This window comes from Schistosoma mansoni, chromosome W, assembly GCF_000237925.1.
Source record: "Schistosoma mansoni strain Puerto Rico chromosome W, complete genome".
Classification (NCBI taxonomy): Eukaryota; Metazoa; Platyhelminthes; class Trematoda; order Strigeidida; family Schistosomatidae; genus Schistosoma; species Schistosoma mansoni.
This window is the reverse complement of record NC_031502.1, coordinates 39,661,820-39,685,489: the sequence shown is the minus strand read 5'-3', so window position 1 is coordinate 39,685,489 and position 23,670 is coordinate 39,661,820. Positions and strand designations below refer to the sequence as shown.

General features: G+C 35.8%; 1 protein-coding gene across 1 annotated transcript in view; it reads left to right on the top strand.

Moving 5' to 3' along the window:
* Smp_024190 (Transcription-associated protein 1) overlaps positions 1 to 23,308 on the top strand; it is a gene marked incomplete at both ends in the record, with an annotated part of 29,600 nt that extends 6,292 nt beyond the window's left edge. The window contains 17 exons of the mRNA XM_018789670.1: positions 594 to 825; positions 1,117 to 1,518; positions 1,652 to 1,908; positions 3,614 to 3,737; positions 5,064 to 5,173; positions 6,107 to 6,200; positions 7,433 to 7,499; positions 8,622 to 8,736; positions 8,891 to 9,372; positions 9,577 to 10,190; positions 15,332 to 15,979; positions 16,329 to 16,924; positions 17,883 to 18,222; positions 19,221 to 19,732; positions 19,847 to 20,259; positions 22,250 to 22,780; positions 23,199 to 23,308. Coding sequence (XP_018655090.1) covers positions 594 to 825; positions 1,117 to 1,518; positions 1,652 to 1,908; positions 3,614 to 3,737; positions 5,064 to 5,173; positions 6,107 to 6,200; positions 7,433 to 7,499; positions 8,622 to 8,736; positions 8,891 to 9,372; positions 9,577 to 10,190; positions 15,332 to 15,979; positions 16,329 to 16,924; positions 17,883 to 18,222; positions 19,221 to 19,732; positions 19,847 to 20,259; positions 22,250 to 22,780; positions 23,199 to 23,308 — 5,647 coding nt within the window. The remainder of the gene's footprint in view (positions 1 to 593; positions 826 to 1,116; positions 1,519 to 1,651; positions 1,909 to 3,613; positions 3,738 to 5,063; positions 5,174 to 6,106; positions 6,201 to 7,432; positions 7,500 to 8,621; positions 8,737 to 8,890; positions 9,373 to 9,576; positions 10,191 to 15,331; positions 15,980 to 16,328; positions 16,925 to 17,882; positions 18,223 to 19,220; positions 19,733 to 19,846; positions 20,260 to 22,249; positions 22,781 to 23,198) is intronic.
* Between the last annotated feature and the right edge of the window lie 362 nt (positions 23,309 to 23,670).

The window sequence follows — 23,670 nt, the reverse complement described above, 5'->3', positions numbered from 1 at the left end:
CTGTACTTACGTCTTCACTAGGATATAACAATGAGAACTTTTAACGTTTTAGAATTGAAAAGTAGTTTTTGAGGGATGTAATAGAGTAATTGTGGAGAAAGTCAGAGTAATTTAAAGGACTGTTCAAATGTTTTCTGTGTACAAAGCTTAATTTTCTCGATTTGTATTCCTATGGCTTCTGGTTTATGCAATAGCTAAATCGTAGAAGCATAGAGATAAGTTCTATGAGGTTCTATGGATAACTTTGATAGCTGGATTTATATCGACGTGGTGATCAGTATCAATGAGGTACACTATCATAGTTTCTAATTATATATTTTCTAGTCCTTTGGTCTACCATGAGGATTCGTAATCATACTTAAAAACCAATGATTTGATGCCTTGCAAGCTGTTTAATAGTAATTCCTAAAGATTCTCAAAATATTCACATTTTCCCAGTTTTCATCAACCATCTTAAGGTACAACAGATTATTGCATTGCATTAAAACACCAGTATGAAAATTTTAATCATAACTCCCATTGTATTGCTTTTTTTGTCTTCTTCACATATTCAATATTTGGTCGTTATTGTTGTAAATACTGTTGAAATTTAGACAATTAAAACAACTTGGTCAATGGGAAAGTTTAGATTCTTTAGCATCTTCTATTCAATCGGCTAATCATGTGACTAGTTCATTCGGTTCTACTTCAACTTCTGGCGGAAATCCGAATAGTGCAGCTGTTGTTAGTTCAAGCAACTCTGGTGGTTCTAGTTATTGGGGTTTAAAAGCTGATGCAGCATGGCGACGAAGTGATTGGTCTGAAGTATACTATGATCTGGCTAGAGTAAGTTATATGTATTTATCCTTAAATATTGCTGTTATCAACAATTTTTCTATATTTACAACAAAGTATAATGTAGAATTCTGACAATGAGATTTATTTTCAAAACGTGACTATTAATATGACTAAATACACTGTTATGTGCATTTTATTTGTTTTTATGTGAATTTTAACATTTTGTTTAAAGGAACTATTGTTTATATCGTCATTTTTTATTAATTTAAATTATATGTAATTTGAAAGGATTCATTTTTCCTGTTTCATTTCACTCTCTTTTTTCTTTTAAAACAATAGTTGGCTAATGAATGTCCTCGTAGTGAACTACCAAGATATGCTCTTATTCAAGCTGCAGCTTGTGTAGCAGGACGTCGAGCACCTGGACTGGGAACAATCAATAATCCAAGTGTAGATATTATTGATTCTTATAATTCTAGTTTAAATTCAAATGATATCACTGGATCAACAACTACTGGTCCTAATTCATCTGTTCCAAATAATACTAATTCAACTAATGTCACTTCAACTCCTCCGTCTAACACTCTGCATTCTAATACTGGATCTGTATCACCTATGAACAATATTGTCAATATGATTCATGCTTCAGAACAAGAAAGTCATCGTGTTGTAACTGTCACACTTATGGAATGGAGACGTTTACCTCTTATCGTTACTGCTCAACACATACCTTTACTTCAGGTAATTGTTTTGTTTTTATATCAAGAATAGAATTTTATAGAAGATTTAAACTTTATTTACTATTGAATTAGATGTTGGATTTTACATTTGTTTTAACGATTTATTTAGTTAATCTTTTTTTGCCAATGCATAGATTGCTCATCGTGCAGTTGAAATAACCGAAGGTAATAGTTTATTAGCTCAATACTGTGGCCATGTTCTGGGTGGTTCTACTCTTGCTTCTGGTGTGTCTAACTCCTCTTATTCTAGTCCTAGTCAAACCAGTTCTGGTTCATCCACACCAGTACCACAAACAAATTCAATTTCCACAACATCTGCATCATCAGTCAATATGCGTTTACCTTTTAATCAAGCACTTCATGATTATAAAACTGTATTCAAGGCATGGCAGTAAGTCATCCACTTCTGAGGGTTGCCAGTATTTTTTTTAGTTTATATATATATATATATATATATATATACGACTGTTGTCACTCATTACGTCTGTCCGAATTTCCTAATTACTTATCTTTGTATATGCTTTGCATTTCCTTATTTCACTCGTTTTTTAAATGTTTTAATTCGATTATATGCAATCCAGGTAATCGGTTTGCTGTTGCTCATTCATATTGCTATTCTGTCGAGTTCAGTTCAGTTTCCCGCCCAACGAAGTGGGGGAGCCACATGGCTTTTCGGGTAGAGAAGAGCTTTGAAAAGATAATGCTATTGGACACTGGAGAACAGTTGTATATAGCGATTATGGTGTCAGTAGTATGGGTAGTGAACTTGACCCACACTACGTAGTGCAAACGTATTCTTATTGACCTATACTACTCTTTTCTTATCACTTTTTGAGGGTTTTATACAAGCCAGATGCTCTGATGAGTTACTATTAAGTTCACAAGTGGAGAAGCGTGGAAACTATCCCCAAGTGTGCTTCATATGCACATATTCAAATACAGGTATCAGAGATACATACATTTCAGTGATATACTTATTGGCATAGATGAGCGCGGTTGCTTATGTAATTATAGAAAGCATAGACAAGTCTATACATCTCATAAATACATATAGGCATAGAAGTTTTCTCTCGCAAGTATGCGATGCGTACACATAGAATGCATTAGCCAAGGCCCATACACTCCACAGTATACATATAGACATAGATGCGAACTCTTCAGGCTCCCAAACCCAACAGCATTTTCACTGAATGAATATCGAGTATTCAAATCAGTATGTAAATAAGTCGTCATAGATGATGTACTCACTTCATGCTCTTACCACAAGTTGCTTTAGTGTCGATCACCGTTCAATGGATGCGGCACAGCTTATGGCCTACTCTCTGACTCCCCCTTGCCAGACCTTTTGGGGCCTTCCAAACTAGTCTGTTCATGCACGAAGAGGGAGATTTTCTCCAATACTTCAATCGCACTCCCAATTTAAGTCTACCTCTTTTATGCAATCAAGATTAAAACAGGGTGGGTGATTAGGCCAACCGCCACCTGACTGCGGAATGGTGGGTCAGTCCAGTATTTGCCGCGCCGCTTGCGTTAGTTCATGGGAGAAAAGATCGCTCACCATCCAGGGAGCTCTACGCGAAAGTGCAAGCTGGGCTTTGCCCCTTTATTCCGTCGAGTTGTCAACTAAATATTGATAAATAAACTTAAATTATTATTTTGTCAAGTCCGTCAAAATTGTTCAGATAGTGTCGTTAAACCAATAATTCAACTGCATAGTACATTTGTATACTTGAACGTGACAGTTATCTGTTAAAAATGCTATTCTCTAACACTGTTGATTGATTGCTTAGTCAATCAGCATTTGGTTTTTTACCAGGTATATTTGATGTACTATAACTTCTGTATCCTTATTTCAGATATATACGCCTGTAGATAAATAAATAAATATTTTTAAAATGAGACTATCACACAGATTTCTTTGGTTTGAGGTATTGTATTTCTCGATCTCTTTCCATTATTCTGTTGATTCCACCGTCGCTGTTATATAATCTGAAACGTCTCAGATATTTAATTATTATTGTTATTAGGAATTCCCACCTTTTCTTTCTCATTTTCCTGATTTGGTATTCTCTATTTTTATTTACTCATTATTTCAGAAGTCGACCATGTTCAATTGGAGATGATTTAGGATTTTGGCATGATCTTTTTTCATGGAGACAAGTAGTTGAAGAATGTATCATAAGTTGTCACCCATTTTCCCAAAAGTTGAAATCCGAAAATGTAAGTTATGTCAGTTTGATTTCTTGATTTATGGAAATTGTACATGTACGGCATTGGATGCTGGTCCAGCAGTCTAGTTGTTAAGCGTCCGCTTGTAATACCGATGATCGTGGGCTCAATCCCCTGTAGTTGTAAGAAGTATTTCCGAGGGATCCCATACTAGGACGAAACAGCTGTTCAGTGCTTCCCGATTTCTAATGGCAGTCTAGCTAAGATAGGATCGTGATTTAAACTATGGAAATTCCACAATCTCCACAAACTCCTATACTAATTAAAAAAACCTAATTTTTTTGCCGTTAAGTTTGTATTTAAGGACTTTTATCATTTTTTAAAAATAATTCTTTTACGAATACTGTATATCTGTTTCAGGAACTGCTGTTTTTCTCAGTTTACCTGTTTATTTGCTAATTTACCCATTGAAAACGGTTAAGGCACGAATGAAAACTCGACAAGTTCTACGTAAAATGTTCAGGATAACTAAAACTCAAGAAGAAAATAAGCAAACAAATTCACTTGTTACACTGATATCCTTTTTTTACTCAGATCGCTTGACATTTCTAACGCTAGATTTTGATTCTTATCACTAAAGAGATCTTAATCAGATAGCTACTTTTGTACTTATGTATACAATTCGAACTAACAGTCGATTGACTAAATTAATCAGCTTTAATTGTGATTGTCTTATCAACTAGTTGGTTAACTTCATCAGTAAACCTCTCTTAAGACCAGTTTTCAAAGCATAGTGTAAAAGGTGTCGTACGCAGTAATTATCGAAGGCCTACTTAACTAACTTCTTGATTTATATGCTTCATCCAAGTTTCATTTCTTATTACTGAAATCATCATTATTTCCTAAGGTTACTCAGATGGTAGTAAAATGTTGTGCACACTGTATTCGTTCACTTTGTTCTGAAATATGCTAAGGATGTTAACTGTAGAATTGTATTTCAACGGTCTAACTAATAAACTTCAAATCATTATGTCGTTAATATTAATTCTGTCCCAGCTACATTTATGTAGACAGTTAAATAGAATATCACGTAATAAATATACATAGTTCAAAGCTTGCTTGATGAATTTATATTTAACTATTAAGTTGCTTTTAAAGCAACTTAAATATTTTTTTTCGATCTTATACATGTATATTACCACCATTTCATTTAACACAAAAGAACTGTGTATTATCTATGATTGCTGCTGAACCAAACTTGTTTATTATTGAATAAAAGGGGTTAGTATTTTTTTGTCATTTGTGTATAGAGAAGGAATGACTGAAAAAATGAAAGAATTCTCTAGCACTTCTTTTTCTTTTAAATTGTTTTTACAGAGTAATCTAATTGCACTATGTCAGCGTGAATTAGCACTGAGCCAATTACAACTTGCTCGTGGTGCACGCAAATGTCGTTTCCCAAGTATTGCTCAACAACATTTAGACAGGTAAGCAAATCTATTCTTTTCAAATTACATAATCGGTTAGAACTAAAAAATAATTGAATTAATTACTGATCACTTTAGCCTAACTATTTACCTAACAGTAAATTATTTAAGTAAAAAGGTTTGAATTCGGGAATCAAAAGGAGTTTAACAATAGTTTTGTGCTAATTTTTATTGGTTTCTTTTAAAACTCGATACAGAAATTTAAAATTAGATGATTATAACTATTCATGAGTCAATCTAAGCCAGACCACTATTGAAAACCTGGAAGCATAGGACTGCCTTTTCTTCCCAGTGTAGGACTTCTGAGCAGTTCGCACCCACGAACCCCCACGTGCTCCCTAGTGACTAGCTTCAAGATGGATTCTCTGTAGTTCTAGTGAAAATCCGTGACTAGGAGAGTCCAATCCGTGTCGAGTGTGGTATAGTTATCCACCTCAGACAATGGATGAATGATCGCGCAAGATCATGGATCGATTGAAGTTAGATATTAACACCGCTGGATGTTAGCTCAGTGGTCTAGAGTTTAAACGTTCGCTCGCGAGACCGAAATTCCTGGGTTAAAGTCTCGCGTGAGGAATTGTGGATGCGCACTGCTGTGGAGTCCTATACCAGGATGAAACAACCATCCAGTACTTCCAGGTTTTCACTGATGGTCTAATTTAGATAGGCTCATGAATTCAATTGTTAGAATACTACATTCTTCACAAATCCCCATACTGTGAGAGGAGTCATTTTTCACTTATAGTTCATCAAAGTATGTATGATATTGTCCATAATTAGAAAATAGATTAATTATAAACTAAAAGTTGTACAAATATGTGATTTCCTTTTGATGAAGCTTATTTGATAAATGAATACTTCATAATTGAGTGACATGTTTATTTTCTCAATACAATTATTTCTAAAGTATTTATTAATTTATTTGTAAATTAGATATACACGTATGAATCTGCCACCATTATTTGAGAAAACTAAACAAGAGATCAAGTTAAAATTAACCGATCTACGTAAAGATGAACTTTTAGAGGTGAGTTCTTAAAATACATATATATTGTAATACAAATATTTTTCCACAATTTTATTATTTAATTATTCATATTTTGTTGGTACTTTTATCTTTCCTACTATAGTTATATTTAAAATGTTGCTTACTTTCAATGGAACTCAAATAAAATCCAAATTAACGTTGAGCTTAAAGTTTTTGTAAAAAAAAATTAAATCTCCGACAACTTCGATTCGTAATTCAATAGTTTTGATTACTCTTAGTTGGTTTATGTGTATGCTTTGCGTTTCCCCTTGATATAACCATTGGTACAAGTTTTTATAGAATGGAAGGAATGTAGTTGGCAGTTGAATCCAGGATACATGTTGCACAACCCATTAATTATCTTCATTCAGCAGCTCAGTGGATATTGGGTTAGCCGTTTTGAGGGCAAAGGTACTGAATTCGAGTCCTGATGTAAACATAAATGAGGTGCTGCCATATTATATTGACGAGTACTGAATAAGATAAAACGCACTTCTTGGATTTCAATGGTAGCCACATTCTATTAGTTCATCAACTTATGGTTAAAGAAGCACAGATTCGTTATAGTTATCAGATTATTATCTAGTCAGATTTTAGATGTGAGTTAAAGAATTAGGATTAAGTTAGACTTTTTTTATTTAGTTTTCCTTTCCACTTTAATTATGTCCTTTTTTTTACTTTAGAGTTTGACAACTTGAATCGATGTATAAAATTACTCAATCATGTCATACTTTTATTGGTGAAAGAGAAACAGCAAATTCAATGTTCTTTTTTATTGATATACATGTTCACGAATCTTAAATTAAAAAACTCAGAGGTTCTCTTGTATCTGATAATTTTAAAAAAGATCAAAACATCGAGTATTTAAATATATGTACTCTGAAGATCGATTACAACGAGTGATAGCCTAATAATTCAGCGGATAAGCTTCACTTAATATTGTGTTTGAATGAATTAACAATGGGCTGTGTATATGTAAACAAAACTCAATATCAGAATAGAGGTTTGTGGAGATCTTAGTGATTTAATAGTTGAATTCATGAGTCAATTAAAGCTAGACCACCATGGAAAACATAGGACAAAACGGCCGTCCAGTGCTTTCAGGTTTCTATAGTGGTCTAGCTTTAATCGGCTCATTAATTCAACCATTAAAATACTCAATTTAATATAGGTTTTCTGCAAAATGCATTTTTTTTCAAAGCATATATTTTGTGTTAAATGAAATTTTTCAGGGATTAGAACTTATGGAGAAGACTAATATTCAACAGTTTGAAAAGAAAGACCGAGCTAAATTCTTCTGTTATAAGGCTGTTTTCTTCTCTCATTTCAATAAGTAAGTTTCGTAATCGTTTTTATCCCAGATATGTTATAATCTATTGTTGATTTGTTTGCTTTTTTCTCAATAACTTTGTTATGATCTCTAGATAGTGTTTGTTTTATATAATGAATAATTTCTTTTGTATCCAAAGTGGAAAGTTTAGTTAGCACTATTCATACAGATTTAAATTACATCGTGAAATAATGTCAGTTGATTATCTATCCAAAGTCAATTTTGCTTTTGGTAGATGATATTCTCACAGGCAATAATGTAGTAATTAATTTTATTCATTTAACTGAGTATATAAGCATTGGTACAAAGGGACACTAAAATGTATATACTCCACTCCAAGAAGTTATCATCCAATTTATTTATGGTCTGGAATACTCTTGGCTTCCCGAATCGAAACAGTTGGTTTTCTTAGGGAGCCTTCTATCTAGAGATGTAATCCACAAAATAGTGGGGCAACGTTAGGAGATATGGTCCTATGATAGTCGGTAATCAAGAGTACATTTGTTCCTTCAGGATTCTCCTGCCCACAAGCACCACTGGTTTAAAATTATGGTTTCTTAACTTCCCTAGATATGGATACTCCGTACTCGCCAGCCCGGTTTAAGCGCCGGTCATTCGTTCTTCTCTCGATTTTGTAAGTAACACTCCCATCACAAGAAGGCAATGAGTAAGACTTTCTTGGCAGTGGCCATATAAGAGCATTTTGTGAGGGAGAGCTGACTCCTCCCACCCGTGGCTGTACCAGGAAATTTGTGACAATATCATGATATACACTAAATTTTCCCCCGATGGAATCTTATACTTTTTAAACCCAGCATATTAGGTCACACGTTATTGTGTATTTCTTTTGTGCCTTTCATCAGAAACTAAGACATAGAATGTGTCCAAGACTTCGGGTTTCTTTTTAGCAGTTTTGCAGTTTACATCATTTTTGATGGAGTTTTGGAATATTTATCCGATTATGTTTTACCAATAATTCCGGTTAATTAATTTTTCCGAACGAATTTATTTTATTAATCTTTGTTGAAATGTGCTTATACATACATGTACTTCTCTCTCTCTCTCTCTCTCTCATTTCTACCCGTATAGAGGCGATGAAGCAACAAAAAATTTCGGTTATGCAACTCAAATGCAAGATAATCTACATAAAGTTTGGTCAATTTATGGTGACTTTTTGGAAAATGTTTATTCTAGCTATCCATCTGTGTAAGTTCTTCATTTTTCCAGTTGATTATTTTATTTTGATAAAATGTAAAGGAAAAAAACATATGTAATTAGATGATATATGGGGTCTTCATATTATTGGTTTTATAATGTACATTTCAAATGTAGTTTGTCTAATTCGATTGATTCTTTTCAGAAAACGAGAAGTTGCTGTATCAACAACTGGTATTTTTGCTATGCTCGCGCTTATGGAAGCTGCTAGCGTTTCTGGTGATGTTGAACGAAAAAGCCGGAGTGATATTGCTAAGTGTTTATGGTTATTAACACTTGATGATGTTAATGGTCAACAACGCCTGGGACATACTTTTGAAGCTAGAGCTAGTCGAGTTCGACCAGAAGTTTTTTTGCCATGGCTCCCGGATCTTGTAGCATCTCTTTTACGTCCAGAAGGTCGTTTTATCGTTCCTGCTTTACGTAGAGTAATAATTGCCTATCCTACAGTTCTTTATGGTCATTTAAAAGGCTTACAACATCAGTTAGCTACAGAGGTTAACAATGATCAAAAACTTGCAGAAATTATTCATAATCCTGAAAGTAAAGATGATCCTTATATTATTGCTATTCAAAATCGTATTACATCAACATTAGGTTCAGGAAAAGAAGCATTCATAAAATGCGGTAATTTGTTTTGGTCATTGAATCGTGGAACTGATACATTTAATATTAATAATTCCGATGGACAATCAGGTTACAGTTATAGTAGTAGCACACATCAACCATTTTCATTATCTTCAACATCTTGTAACACTTCTAAAATTGGTTCTCATAATAACAATAATAATAATAATAATTCCAACACCATATATCCTAATTCTTGTGGAGTTAATTCATCGATTTCGTCTAATTCTAATGCTTTGAGTAATTCAAAGAAAAAGAAACGCGTAATTGTTGTTATGCGAGGTGTTGAAGGTGAACGATTGAATACATCACCTAGTTCTTCACCACCACCACCTCCACTAACACCAACACTAAAACAACAAAAACCTGATTTAATTGGACAATCATCATCTCGTTTAATAAATCATCCGAAAAAAGTTGTTATTCGTGGATCAGATCATGACTCAACAATACCTCCTAATCCAGATCACGATCAAATTGATTATTTAAGTGAAGATGCTGAAATGACAGAATTAGAAGAAGATACTGAGATAACTGATGCTGATCGTGATGATGAGGATGATGATTTCACTGGAAATGAAGATATAGGATTATATGAAACTGATTCAAGTACTAAAAATGTAATCAATGATTTAGAGCCCAAAGTTGTCTTATCCGATATTGATGATGATGCTGTAGGTAGTGATCCTGTTACTGGCGCCATTTCAACTGATTTAGCTGAAAAAACAGTAGATATTGGCTATGGAAATTCAGTAACTGGTTGTTTGTCTAATTCAGTTGTTCATGGTCTTCACTATACAAATATTCTGATTAATCAAGTAAGTCTCTTTTCCTTTGGATTTACAACAGTTTATTTTAATAGTTTCCTTGTCATATTTGATCTCCAAAACAATGTTGTATATAACATGTGTTTTAGTCAGTCAAAGGTAGAATTTATCTTATAGTTATATATTATAAAAACGAGGTCCTCATTCCGTTCTATGAGAAAAATTGGTAATAAGAGAAAACTTCGAATGAAGTATATTTTATATGCCGACAGATATAAGTAGTATGTATTACCAATCGAAAGTGAAATGCCTGGAGGCAGAAGGTGAAGAATATCGAAGGGAAGAGAACGAGAACAGAGAATGATTGATGTGGAAACGAAGGAACAATAAAGTCTGAGACATTTGATTGACATTTTACAGATGAAGTATTTACTGTATGGTTCTCAGATTTTGCTAAGACATTCTGTAATTTTGTGTTGAAGTACATTAGATTGTCCTCACTGATGTTCTCGTTCATTACACTATTACTACGACTTTGGTATTCATCTTTATTTGCATCTGGATATACTGTATGATAACTAAGACCAAGCCATATATCCAAGGATCAACGTTACTTATTTACTGACTGGAATGACTAAGTGAATAATTGAACTATCTTGAATTTCATTAAATAGCACGATAAATTGCCGAAGACGTGTGTAGTTTGTTTATTATGAAAGGGAAATTGGTTATTTCAACAGTAATGTGCCGAAAGTAATTGAAGTTAGTTTAAAAGACTGTGTTATGTTTTAGGGCTTGTCAAATACCACATGACAAAATCGCCTATTTGAATACCGACTTCTATGACCTTGTCTCTGTGCTAAACCAATGATGCGTGAAAACAGCTCTAGCAGCCTTCAGTCAACTCTGAGTTTTATTTTATTTTTATTTATTTAAACACATATATATTGGTACAAAAGGGCACCAGGTACATATGCGCCACACAAAATATTGAAAATAGGAAGAGAAAGGATGAAAAGATAAGGGGGACTGAAATGTACAATCGGAAGACTCTTTCAGTTAAGCAAGTTATAACCACTCTTTATGAAGAAAGTAGAAGGTTACAGCAGGATCGCCACTGGCTTCTATTCTGAGACATATCTGGTAACGTCTCTAGCCACTGTGTTGCACCATCTCTCGGACCCCAGCCAGGGAGTCGTGAAGGACCAACAGAAGCTAGCCCTTTGCAGCTTTCTTTCATACCACGACACCATGCCATACACTGACCACCTCTCCGCTTTTTCCGACCAGTCCCAGAGTCGGCAAATAATGCACGACGTGGAATTCTCTGGGACGACATTCGTAGAACATGTCCAAGCCGCCGAAGTCGGTGTTTCAAGATGGTGACACCAATTGAATTATCGTCTCGGCGCCCGAACACACGATGCCGAACCTCTGCATTACTAACATGGTGTTGCCACTGGATGTCAGCAATCCTTCGGAGACAACGATGATCGAACACAGAGAGACGTCTAACATCCTCAACTCGGAGAGGACAGGTTTCACAAGCATAGAGCAAAACTGCTCTCACCGACGCGTTGTAGATCCGACCTTTTACAGCCAGACTAACATCACGAAGGCGCCAAAGATGGCCCAGATTGGCATAAGCCGCTCTGGCTTTCATTATACGTGCATCAATCTCATCACTCACGCCACCATCAGCACTTATGTAGCTACCTAGATACACGAACTTCTCAACCACTTCAATCTGCTCACCATCCAGAGTGAGTACAGGATTAGAATCCTGCCAGTCTTGTAGGAGTACCTTGCACTTGGAGGGTGCAAAGCACATGCCGTACCTGCGGACACTGATTGCCAACTGATTAAGTGCTGATTGCATGCCTTGGGCATTATCGCACAGTAAGACAATATCATCCGCATACTCAAGGTCGAGAAGTCGTTCTCCAGGCAGCAGATCCACACCGCCATTACTTACATCCATCAGAGCTGTTTCCAGGATGTCGTCGATGGTAAAGTTGAAGATGAATGGTGAGATCGGGCAACCCTGCCTAACCCCACTGCTCGAATGGAACAATGGAGAAAGGTGGTTGTATGCCCTCACTCTGCCTGAGGTGTTCGTATACAGGGCCTTTAAGATGTTAATAAACTTCTCAGGCACACCCTTCTTCAATAGACAATCCCAGAGAACAGTCCTGTCCAACGAATCGAAGGCCGCCCTGATGTCAAGAAACACTACGATTGTTGGCCTGCGATAAGTATGACGGTGTTCTAACATTTGGCGGAGGGTGAAAGTGTGATCAATGCATCCTCGACCAGAACGAAAACCAGCCTGCTCCTCGCGAGTCAATCGTTTTCGGGTTTTAAACAACCTACGAAGAATGATAGAAGCCAACAGTTTGGACGCAATCGGAAGTAGACTTATCCCCCGATAGTTGTTACAGGAACAACGTGAACCCTTTTTAAAGATAAAGACAACTATCGACTCATTCCATGATGTTGGAACGCTTTCTGACTCCCAAACCTTTGCAAACAACACGGTCAATTCCTTAGTCAGAAAGTCACCACCATCTTTGAAAAGAGCCGGAGGTAAGTCATCTGGGTCCGGTGATTTGTAGCGCTTCAAGAGTTGGAGTTCCTTTCGGACTTCCGCCTCGTTTGGTGGATCAGTCGTCACCGGCCATGGGGGGCAGGACAAACTGGTTGATGTTGCCGGAGCAGCAGGCCAGTTGAACTGCCCTTCGAAAAATTCCGCCCATCGTCCAAGACGTCGAGAGATGTTAGTGATTGGCATCCCATCATCCTCGTAGATTGTTTCACTCACACCAGACTTCTTGCTGCCAGTGGCTCGGATGAGTTGGAAGAGCTTCCGGCAGTTACCAGATGCAGCTGCTGCTTCCATCTCATTAGCACGCTCCGACCACCAGGCTTCTCGGTCCTTACGCAAACTTTGCCCAATTTCATTACGTAACAGCCTTCGTTTGTGGTCATACTCACGGTCACCCGGAGTAGACCGACGGGCTTCCATCAGTTGTAAGGAGCCAGAAGAAACCCAGTGCTTGTAAGCGAGACGTTTCGCGAGGCCGCAAGCGGCTTTACTCGCCATTTTCATGGCGTCGTGAAGATGCAACCAATGCTCATCTATACTTTTCGGTGGGATGGTAGCTAGCCTAGAGGCTAGCTCCGCTCGATATTTACTTGCAACAGAAGTTGCAGCCAGTTTACTAATATCAATCCGTTGGTGGTGGTCAATCCTTCGGCCACTGAAAAGTAAGGTGAGATTGGCGCAGACCAGGGCATGATCAGACTCCAGATAGGTACTCCAAAAGGAGCGGCAGTCTTGTACACAACCACGCCAGCGGTAGCTGATCGCGATGTGATCAATCTGAGTCCAGGCTTGGGATGCAGAGGGAGGACGCCAGGTGGCACACCGGCGATGACTGTGCCGGAAGTTAGTGCTGGCCAGAAACAGGTTGTGGTCTGTGCACAGTTGCAGCAAACGGTCCCCGTTATCTGTCCTGCGACCAACAAGTCCCCATCGGCCACCTAAACGACTCTCTTCTGTGCCTAGACGCCCGACCTGTGCATTCAAGTCTCCGGCTAGTACTACAATATCTGTCGGACGCGCTTTCTGGAGAAGAACTGTTAACTGAAGGTAAAACTCATCCTTGATTGCATCCGGGCTGCAATCTGTCGGGGCATAAGCGGAGATGACGAAAAGACACCGTTTCTCACGCCGATTTCTTCTCACTTTGATGGAACTTTCTAATCTAACAGCACATAACCGACTGTTAATGGGGATCCAATCGATTAGTGCTGCCTCAGCCCTAGCGCTTAGTGCGACACCAACGCCAGCAAGACCAGACGAAGATGCCACAGAGTTCCCGGATAAGCGCATGTGGAACAAGCTTTTCGAGGCTACAGATGGAGAGCGGATTTGTAGTACTTCACTAGAGTCTTGAATACGGGTCTCGGATAGACAACAAACATCAACATTAAGACCTTCCAAAGACAAAGCCAGCCCTATCTGTTGTCTGATATGCATTAGTGTGCGAACGTTGAAGGAAGCCAGCTTGAACGGCGTACGTGGTTTCAGAAAGACTGCTTCAGTATTCATAATCGGTGGAAGCATTCACTTTCAACCAGACAGTGACTGGAGATCGTTTAGATAGGACAGATTTTCCACCAAGAGCGAGCTGCTGCATAAGTTGAAAAGTAAGGTTACACAAATTGGGGATAAAAGGGGGTGAATTAGCGATATGGTAAATAATAATAATAATAACAATAATAATAATAATAAAGGTAATAATAATAATAATGTAAATTGTCTTGCTTTTAGTATGAGCAGGGATATAATCGTCAATAGAGTTCATCATTTCATTTATTTGTGTGTGGGCTGTGATACTGCGCGGGTGCCCAAACCGAAGCAGGTGGTTTTCTTAGGGGACCACACCCCGAGCCTTTGACCTGAAGGTCTGATCCACAAGGCAGTGGAGCATCGTGAGGAGATGCAGTCCCATGGTAGCCGTTGACCAATGACAGGTTCTTCCGCCATTCGTTCCATCAGGATACTGGAGCCCATGTGCACCATTGGTTTGGAATCAGGGTTTTCCAACTCCCCTAGGTGGACCCTCCGTGTCCACCAATCCGGTTATAGCGCCGGACATTCGCTTTTCGTCCTCTCACTTTCGTAAACAACACCCCCGCCACGAGAAGGCAGTGAGTAGGACTTCCCTGGCAGAGGCTATATATTTGCTGGCCATGTGAGAGCATTTCGAGAGGGAGAGTAGACTCTCCCCACTCTCGGCCGTACCAGGGCATTTGGAGTCCTTATTGGTCTTCTGTATATTAACTTCTATCCTAGTTCAGCACACAAATATCAGCCTCCGCTGTATGGAACGTATATTTCAGACATCCCTGGTTCATATACGAGCAGACGAGACCGCATCACACCAAACTGCGGACTGCAAGTGTTGTATTCAGGTGGTTTAACGTAATTAGCTTCCGAAACTGGATTATTACAGTGGATTTGAAATCATTGGCTCCATAGCTGAATGTTGTTTGGTTAAAAAGTTTAATCATACTGTCATTATACTCATTTTCGCATTCACTCATTCGTCTTCTTTGTTGTACAGTTCTTATTTAGTTAGTTTTTCAATTTCCTTGTTTCTTAACAAATTCCTCTTTATTTCTAGCTTAAACGTAAGCATCCAGCTCGTTTATATGTGGTTGATTTATTCACAAATGAAGTCGGTGGTCGTTTAAGACCTTCATGGTCTGAACAGTTTTTATCTCAATTGTGCTCAGTTCTGGATTACCTCCAGCGCCTTGCGTACGCTCATTTACATCCAGGTAAACGGTGGAATTTTAAAAATTTGGAAACTCAAACTATTCCACTTTGGTTGGCTACGGAATTAAAAAAAATGGCCCGTAATTGTGGCATGCCAAGAAATACATTTTGGTCGTCAGATATAACGGAAAATATAACTCCTCTTTACAATAAAATCAAATCCGATTCAGCCTCTCAATGTGTTATATCTACCGATTCTCAAAATGATGAAAAGGAGAAGTCGAAATCCCCACAATCAAAATTCACTACCCGAGCATCCGTTTGTATCAAACCTAAAACTAATCTTGATACTGCTTCTGAAAAAGATGATCCCAAATTATCCAGTGAGCCACAAAAACAATCTGTTTTATTGCCAAATATGTCAGCTTTTCACGAAGTTGACCGAATAGCATCTGAAGTCTTGTCTACAGAGTGTGAGAAAGATCCATTTTTCAAAAACCTCCGTGATACACTGTCTACTGAAATGACAAATCTTCAAAATGAGAGTATATTGGTAAGAGACATAAAATTTGATGGAGTTAAATCATTAGTTTTTTAACATTAAAATAGTTGTATTCACACATTTTATAGCATGAAGTTAAATATGCGATATCGGTTACATTGATTGCTTTGTGTAGAATATTTGTGCATTTAAATATATATCCTCTCATTTCCTTTTTCCAATTCTGAAAATAATTAAGTGTGTTATCATTCTTTTTTCCCTTAGTCTCTTATCGAAAAGCTGACACGACGTTGGATCCCAATGGTTGAACAACATGTAGCTAAATTACCTGTTCGTACTCATATTTCCAGTTACGGAGCAAAACGTCTGTTAGAACTACCTAATATAGTCTCTTCTGTTAGTACACCTATTACGCCTTCATCGAAATCGAATGCACCACAGTCATATTCTGTTTTCTCCACAACTCCGACATTTTCTTGTCTCGAACTCCCTGGGGAGTCAGGGCTTCTCCAGTCATCCTGTAAATTTAGGTTCAATGGCTATTCCCCATCATTTTCAAAACGAATCCAGTCAACAAATAGGTGGCCACATTAATAATATTCCCTTATATCTTCATGTAGCTGAAATTATGCCACACGTGGAGCGTATTCGTTGTTCATCTGGTGTATTTGCTCCACCTGCTCGTCGTATAGGTCTCCGAGCTAGTAATGGAAGATTATTTTTTTACGATTTACCATGTCCAAGTACTCCTCCAATTATGGATCTAGCTGTCATGCAGATAGATGCATTGAATGGTGCAAAATGTCATGAACTTCTCAATGCAATTTCTATTAATGAATCTACCAATCTTGAACATTTAACTGGAAAGGAATTTTGCCCCTCGGCTTATATAAGCTGGAGACAGACTGGTCCTCTTCAACTATTCCAGATGATTAACTCTGTATTGCTTGGACAGCCGGAAACAGCTAAAAGAAATCTTTCACTATTTGTTTCAAGGTAATGATATTTTTCTGATGAATTTTATTTCCTCTTTGTAGGTTTTTTTTCGTTTTTGCAATGCTTATATTTTAAATCGAATACAATACTTATATATCAATAGAATAGCTCACTTCATATGTATAGCCTAAAGAGATGTACTATTTCTTTCAATTCAAAATAAAGTTAGTTAGACTTCGATCATGAGTTTCTCACTATTCCCATCTTTAGTAACTCTCCTAATTCTAGTATATTTTGCTTCTCTGTAACCTAGTTATATTTTACTGATGTATGGTATAAAGTTTCTTGTAGATCCTACATGGAGATTCTTCGATTAGATGTAAATGCATTTCACGGTGGTGGCATTATCGTGGTGACTCTAAGCCCAGTCTTTTCTTTAGTCCATATCTAAGAATTATTTGATAGATTTCCTAACTAACTACTGTCGGTATATCGCTAGGAACACTAAAACATCTTCACACAGAATTCGTACAGTATCCGCATTGAATGTAACCCCGGGATAAAGGACATTTAAGTTATTGATTTCTAGTAGGCTTAAATCCATTTCCGAAACTACCCCTAGTCATCAGTGTTTAAATTTCTCATAGGATTTTTCGTGAACATATTCCATTTCCTTGTATTTTTTTTCCTAATGCTTTCATTTGTACTAATTTATTAATATTTTAATTACTATATTCAGTTCCAAAAACTTTATAAAATAATATTTCGAAACCTCATAAACATCACGATTAATTTTTTTACCGTGATGTGTCAGGATCTTACTATGTATACTTTTTTGTTTTGCTGAAATATGTATGTACTAAAACTGTGTCTAAACAAACTTTCTGTTTTATATTTGTGGTTTAAAACGACTTACTTATCATCGTACTCATTTAACAGTTTCAAATTAAAGATCAAGAATTAACTTACTTCCAATTTGTCCCATGTAAATTAGTGATTCTTCCTTTTATTTCACTAGGCGAATGGAAGTTGGTCCTTCTGGACTTTACTTAACTCAAGTTGGATCATCTGTATCGGCAGCGAACGTTAGTATAGCCAGTGCGTGTCCTCTACCATCTGCAAACCCAGTAAATAATCGTAGACTTACAGCTTTGGCAAGACCACCTCCTGCTGGGCCCATTTTTCCGTCAACTTCTGTAGATGAGAATCAAACTAATCACATCTCATCATCAACACCATCCTGTGAAGAAGCTTGCAAACAATATTCTTGGTCTTTATCTTTTGCTGAATCTCATTTAACTCCACAGAATGTCGATAAGAATCAATTATCTAGTCAAGGAATCATGGAATCTCTTAAGGTAAATTATCTATGTTTATTATTTTTTGTTGTATTCGTAAATCATTGTACTTTGCAGTAAAAAAAATGCGTGCTTAGCATCTAACAGAAAAACTATGTGTCGCATTAAACAGTTTCTAATGCTTTAAGATTTCTAGAATTGTTATTATTCTCCATTTAATGAATTGTAAAAAATAATGCGTAGTTGGATTTTAGTTCATATCTCCATGGTAATTTCCAACAGTTAAAACATCCGACTTCCGACCAGCAACATGGTCCTAGGTCCAAACACCTCTATCACTCCATATATCTTTATTTGAATTGCTAAATAGTACCTATCTAGCTCTTTCACATGTAAACATTGTGACTCAATGCTGATTACACTAATCTGTGCTTGATTTAAGTGAATTATATTAAACAGTCGTAGTCGAAACTTCGAAATCATTTAATTATCCATGAAACACACACTACTTTTATAGGCAGAGATGGATGTTGACTAGTAGAGTAATCAAAGACCTACGTTTCGGTCTGTTTGAGGCTCACCAGCTGAATATGCCTGCATCTAGAAGTTGATTTTTTCCCGAAGATTCAAACCTAGTACCGTTCACTTCAGACACCAACGTGTTGCCATTTAGCTACTGGATCCAGATAACCACTGGCGAATATAATTGATACTCTTATTCCATATACTCAAATGTATCCGACAATACATGTTGTGTTAACCATAAATAATTAGGTGATGGCTTATCTCCATCTACGTAATATGTCTACAATCGATTTAAGAAAAGATATAATCTTGGATTCTTCATGATGATTTTTATTATAATTTGTAAGTATTTGACATCTCTAATTCCTTATTCCCCATAATCATGAAACTACATCTCAACATGATGCCATTTATTAATACATGATCTGTTCATTTGGAAATTTAATCAAACATGTTTATCAAAATGCAGTTTCTTTTTTTAAAAAGGCTTCTAAACGATATTTTCTTTATTTCTTTTATTGGAACTTTTAAAGACTCGAATCCGTATACCATCTCCTCCACCTGGACCATTACCGAATTTAATGACTGTTCAACCAACTAGCTTAGTTAATCAATCAACAGTTGTTGGAAGTGCTGCTATGGCTTTGGAGGCTATTGGACGTCCAGCTGGATTAGATGCTGGTTGTCGTTGTGTTTGTAATACAGTTTTTGGTATTTTAGAAAAATCCAATTGTACGTTATTGTTTAACTCTAAATACAAACAAAAATATAAATTTGATGATTTATTACAATCTATAAAATCGGAACACCAACAAGAAGTTAAAATAAAAACTAAATCTTCTGATAGAATTCAAAATATAATGAATTCTTCTGTTCTTAAAAATTCACCAAGTGGTTATCGAAATTTCATTTGTTTATTTTATGAATATATTTCAAAAATATCCAATCAGAATGAAATTACAAATCATGATTTATTTAAAATATTTTTGGATCTTTCATCACGAATTCCACGGTCTCCAAATATTCGCGATCCTTTATTTTCAAAGTAAGTTAATTAGTCAGCAGTACTACTGATAGAATTGTGACTGGAACTGTTTTTTAATTCAAATTAAAATAACACTGTTTATTGTTGTTATCTTATTTTCTGTGTACTTTTTAGCCTGGGGACGTTTGGTAATGATGATGATGATGATTTGAATCATCAAAATATAACTTTGGAGTCTTTAAAAAATCAATTAGAATTTCCACGTGGTAAACTTCTCCAACATTGGGCTAAAAATCAAATGCTTGATTCTGAAAGTTATTGGTTGTTACGCCGTAGTCTAGCACATAATCTTGGAACTTATGGGCTTATAGAACGATTGTTTCACTTAACACCTCTTCATCCAGGTTGTTTAGTGATTGATCCACGCTCTGGACATATTGAAGCGCATCATGTCTGTTTTGGATTGCCGGGTGATAATTCTTCGTCAGAACAATCTCATTTACTGAATTCGGAAAAAGCATTTAATCAACCATACTTCATTTCCTGTTTCAATCAATCCATGCTTATACAGAAGCTGGAGAAATCTGGTTTGTTAATATTTTTTATTTCTGCTAATTAACACTTTGACTTAGGCCACCCATATGTTATGTAATTAATAATTCTTTCTCTTCAAATATCTTCTCTAAATAGATATTTCCACAGGTATGGAACAATATCGCCTTTTGTTTCCTCATCTCTGTGCAACTGTAGTGTAGTACTCTTACTTAGTCAACCATATGTTCAAAGTTCATTTTTATAACTTATCGTGAATACTTGTGTTTTAGAAACTTAAAAATGATCTGAAAAATACTATGATTAAAAAACCTATTAGAATTTTTACTTTCGGTTTGAAAACTGTCACAGTGTATGAAGATATAAACAAATTCCTCTTCCGGTTTTCTTTGATTTAGTTCATTTTCGTTTACGTTTCACATAAAAACCATGAAACTTATTGGTTTCAACATCCGATGCCTATTAGTTCTAGACTGCCTTTATGCTAAAGATATTAAACACAATGTAACTATCTATTGTTGATAAATACTTTTCTTAAACGAACTACCAGAGGAGTCATCTGCGTTTAAAATAGGCGTATAACTATATTAGCCTTATATAGTCAATGAAGAACATTATAATTGTGACCAGAGTGTAGAATTCACGGATAATATTGTTATCAGTATAGATTTTTGTGGAGTCTGTTCCATTGCAGGCAGTCAAAGATGGTTGCACAATCATGTGAATCGATTGAATTTAGACATGTATACTGTTGGATTCCGACTCAGTGTTCTGTTCTTTAAGTGTTTGTGCACAAGATTGGAAGTCCTGGATCCGATTCCCTATAGCGAGGTCGTTTATGCCCGCTGTTGAAGTCCTGTACTAGGATGAAACAGTTAAACTATCGTTCTTGGTTTTCATTAGTGGTTTGGCTAAAATCACCTCGTAATTTAAATTATAAATTTTTGTCTCCTTTTCTTGTATAAATAGTGATTCCCTCTGAATTTTGACAAATAAATTTATCAGTTCTATTTACATGGGAGGCATACCTGTATCTCGGGGTTGCGTTGTATATTCTTTTTCGCTCTCTATCATTATTCGCTATATCACTGATCCATGTATGTGTTTCTTCTTAAATTTAGTTAATTGGTCTTAACGCTTTGATTTATGTATTACAATTGAATTCCCATACTTCAATTCAATTAAATAAAAAATATCACCCGTCGTTCAATAATTTAAGCATATAACTTTATAAGTAAATCTATATGTCAGAAAGGGGTTTTTGTGGAGATGAAAATCTATATATATTTGCTGGAGTGTATTCATTCATATTAAATAATAAACATGACATGCTTTCATTAATTGGTAAAACCAGCGTAACGTTTTCACTGTTTGCTGTCTCGATTACTCATACATAATATTTTTGTACTAATGTTTGTCATTTTTGTCTATCCAGTCACCATTGTGAAATGCGAAAATTTTAAACAATACCGAGGAATCCCAACTGCAAAATGTTAAGCTGTAGTTATTGTTTCACTGTTTGTAGTTGGATTTGTAATAACAATTCATAGTTGACAATTTTCTATGGTGCAGTGAACGAGAACACAGGTGGGGACACCAGAATGTATTGTAACACGGAATTACAGTTATATGGTAAAATGTACTACAAATTCGTTCTCCTTTATGTGCAAAATGTCCATTAATTGTCTCAGACTTTATTGTTCCTTCCTTTCCATACCCATTACTCTCTGTTTTCATTCTCTTCTGTTCAATCTTCTTAACCTCCTGCTTCCAGGCATTCCACTTTCTCTTGGTGTTACATACTACTTATATCTATCGACATAAGTAGCATACGATACAATGATTTCCTTTTCTTCATCACATAAGTTCTCTTTCGGAATTACACCTTTTCGGCTCTCGATAATGAGTAAAACATAATATTAATAGTGTGTGATGCACTTCCGAACGCTCATTATTTTGTATACAAATGTATATTTTTGATGAACATTATTTTTAATGAAATATCACTAACATATTCATTTCCAGGTAAAAAGCAATCTTCGAATATTCAGTTGTCTTCTAAAATGTCAACTGATTCTTCCACCATTGATGATGTTAGCGATAAATGGTTAAGTCACTGTCGTCCAGTACCATTCCGTTTAACGCCACATTTAGCTGGTCTTGTTTGTTTACCTGGAGCTCCAGCAAAAGTTGGTCCTTTCGCAGCTAGTTTCACTACAACTGCACAAGCTTTAATGAATGCACCATATGATCATAGTTTAATCAGTCTTTATAGAACACTCTTACGTCGTGATTATATTCTATGGCATCGAGGCAGACAATCTTCTATCTATGCATATCAATTACTTATGAGTGAGCAAGATGAAACGATTCAACAATCATCATCAGCATCATTAGAATCTTGTAAACCTTCATCATCATTTTCTGATGAGAATGAATCTTCAACATTGAATTATAGTTATTCATCATCACCAACTCTTGTGCCAGATTTGACTAATGAACAATTAATTACACTGATAAATTGTACAATAGAATCTATGAATGGTAAATTAAAAGGTAAATTGTCTAATTGTATCTTAAATTATGTCAAGATGTTTTTCTCTTCCTTTTATTGGTTCTTTCATTTTTTATTGTATAACATGGTAGATGTTAGCAAGCGGGAAAAAAATTATTGAAGCATAAATCTGAATTTTGTATCCATAAGATAATGTTTAAATTGTTGAAATATGAAACCTAACTACTATGAATCCGGTGTTCATCTTGTTGTACTAACGAGGTATGGCAACTTGGACCGATGCATAAATGTGCCTGGTCCTACGTTGTAGCTGACTGACTGACTGACTGATAAGTGCTGAGGAATAATATTTTATTGTATTAAATAATGTTTAGCAGTATTACGATAAAGTAGATATTTTATACTTAGTCAATTTTAGTTAGATTAACTAATTGTATTATATTGTATTCACTTAAATAGTCGCTTCCGACTACTCGGGAACTGAACCAAAATCATGGAAACTTATCGATGAAGCCACAAAACCTTCAAATTTAATTCACATGGATCCAAATTTATTACCTTGGTTGTAAACAATGTTATTTTTTAAAAATTGTATCATATTTTGTCTTTTTGCATTTCTCTCCTGCAATATCATCATCAGGTCACTATGGAAAATGATCATCCGGTTTTACTAAATTACCTCATTGTTTTAAATTCAATCTTCTTTGTTTCTTTTCGTGTAAAAAAAAGTCACAATGCTTTTTGTATTGTTCATTCTCCTTTATTTTGATACTTACCTTAGAATTTTGAGATTTCCCTGTCTATTGTATTATTATTATTGTTATCATTACTACTAATTGTCTTTAACGTTCAGTTGGCTTTTTTTACATCAATGTTCTCTCATATTAAGAATGTTATTTTTAATGTAAATAGTAAATGCTGATGTATTTAA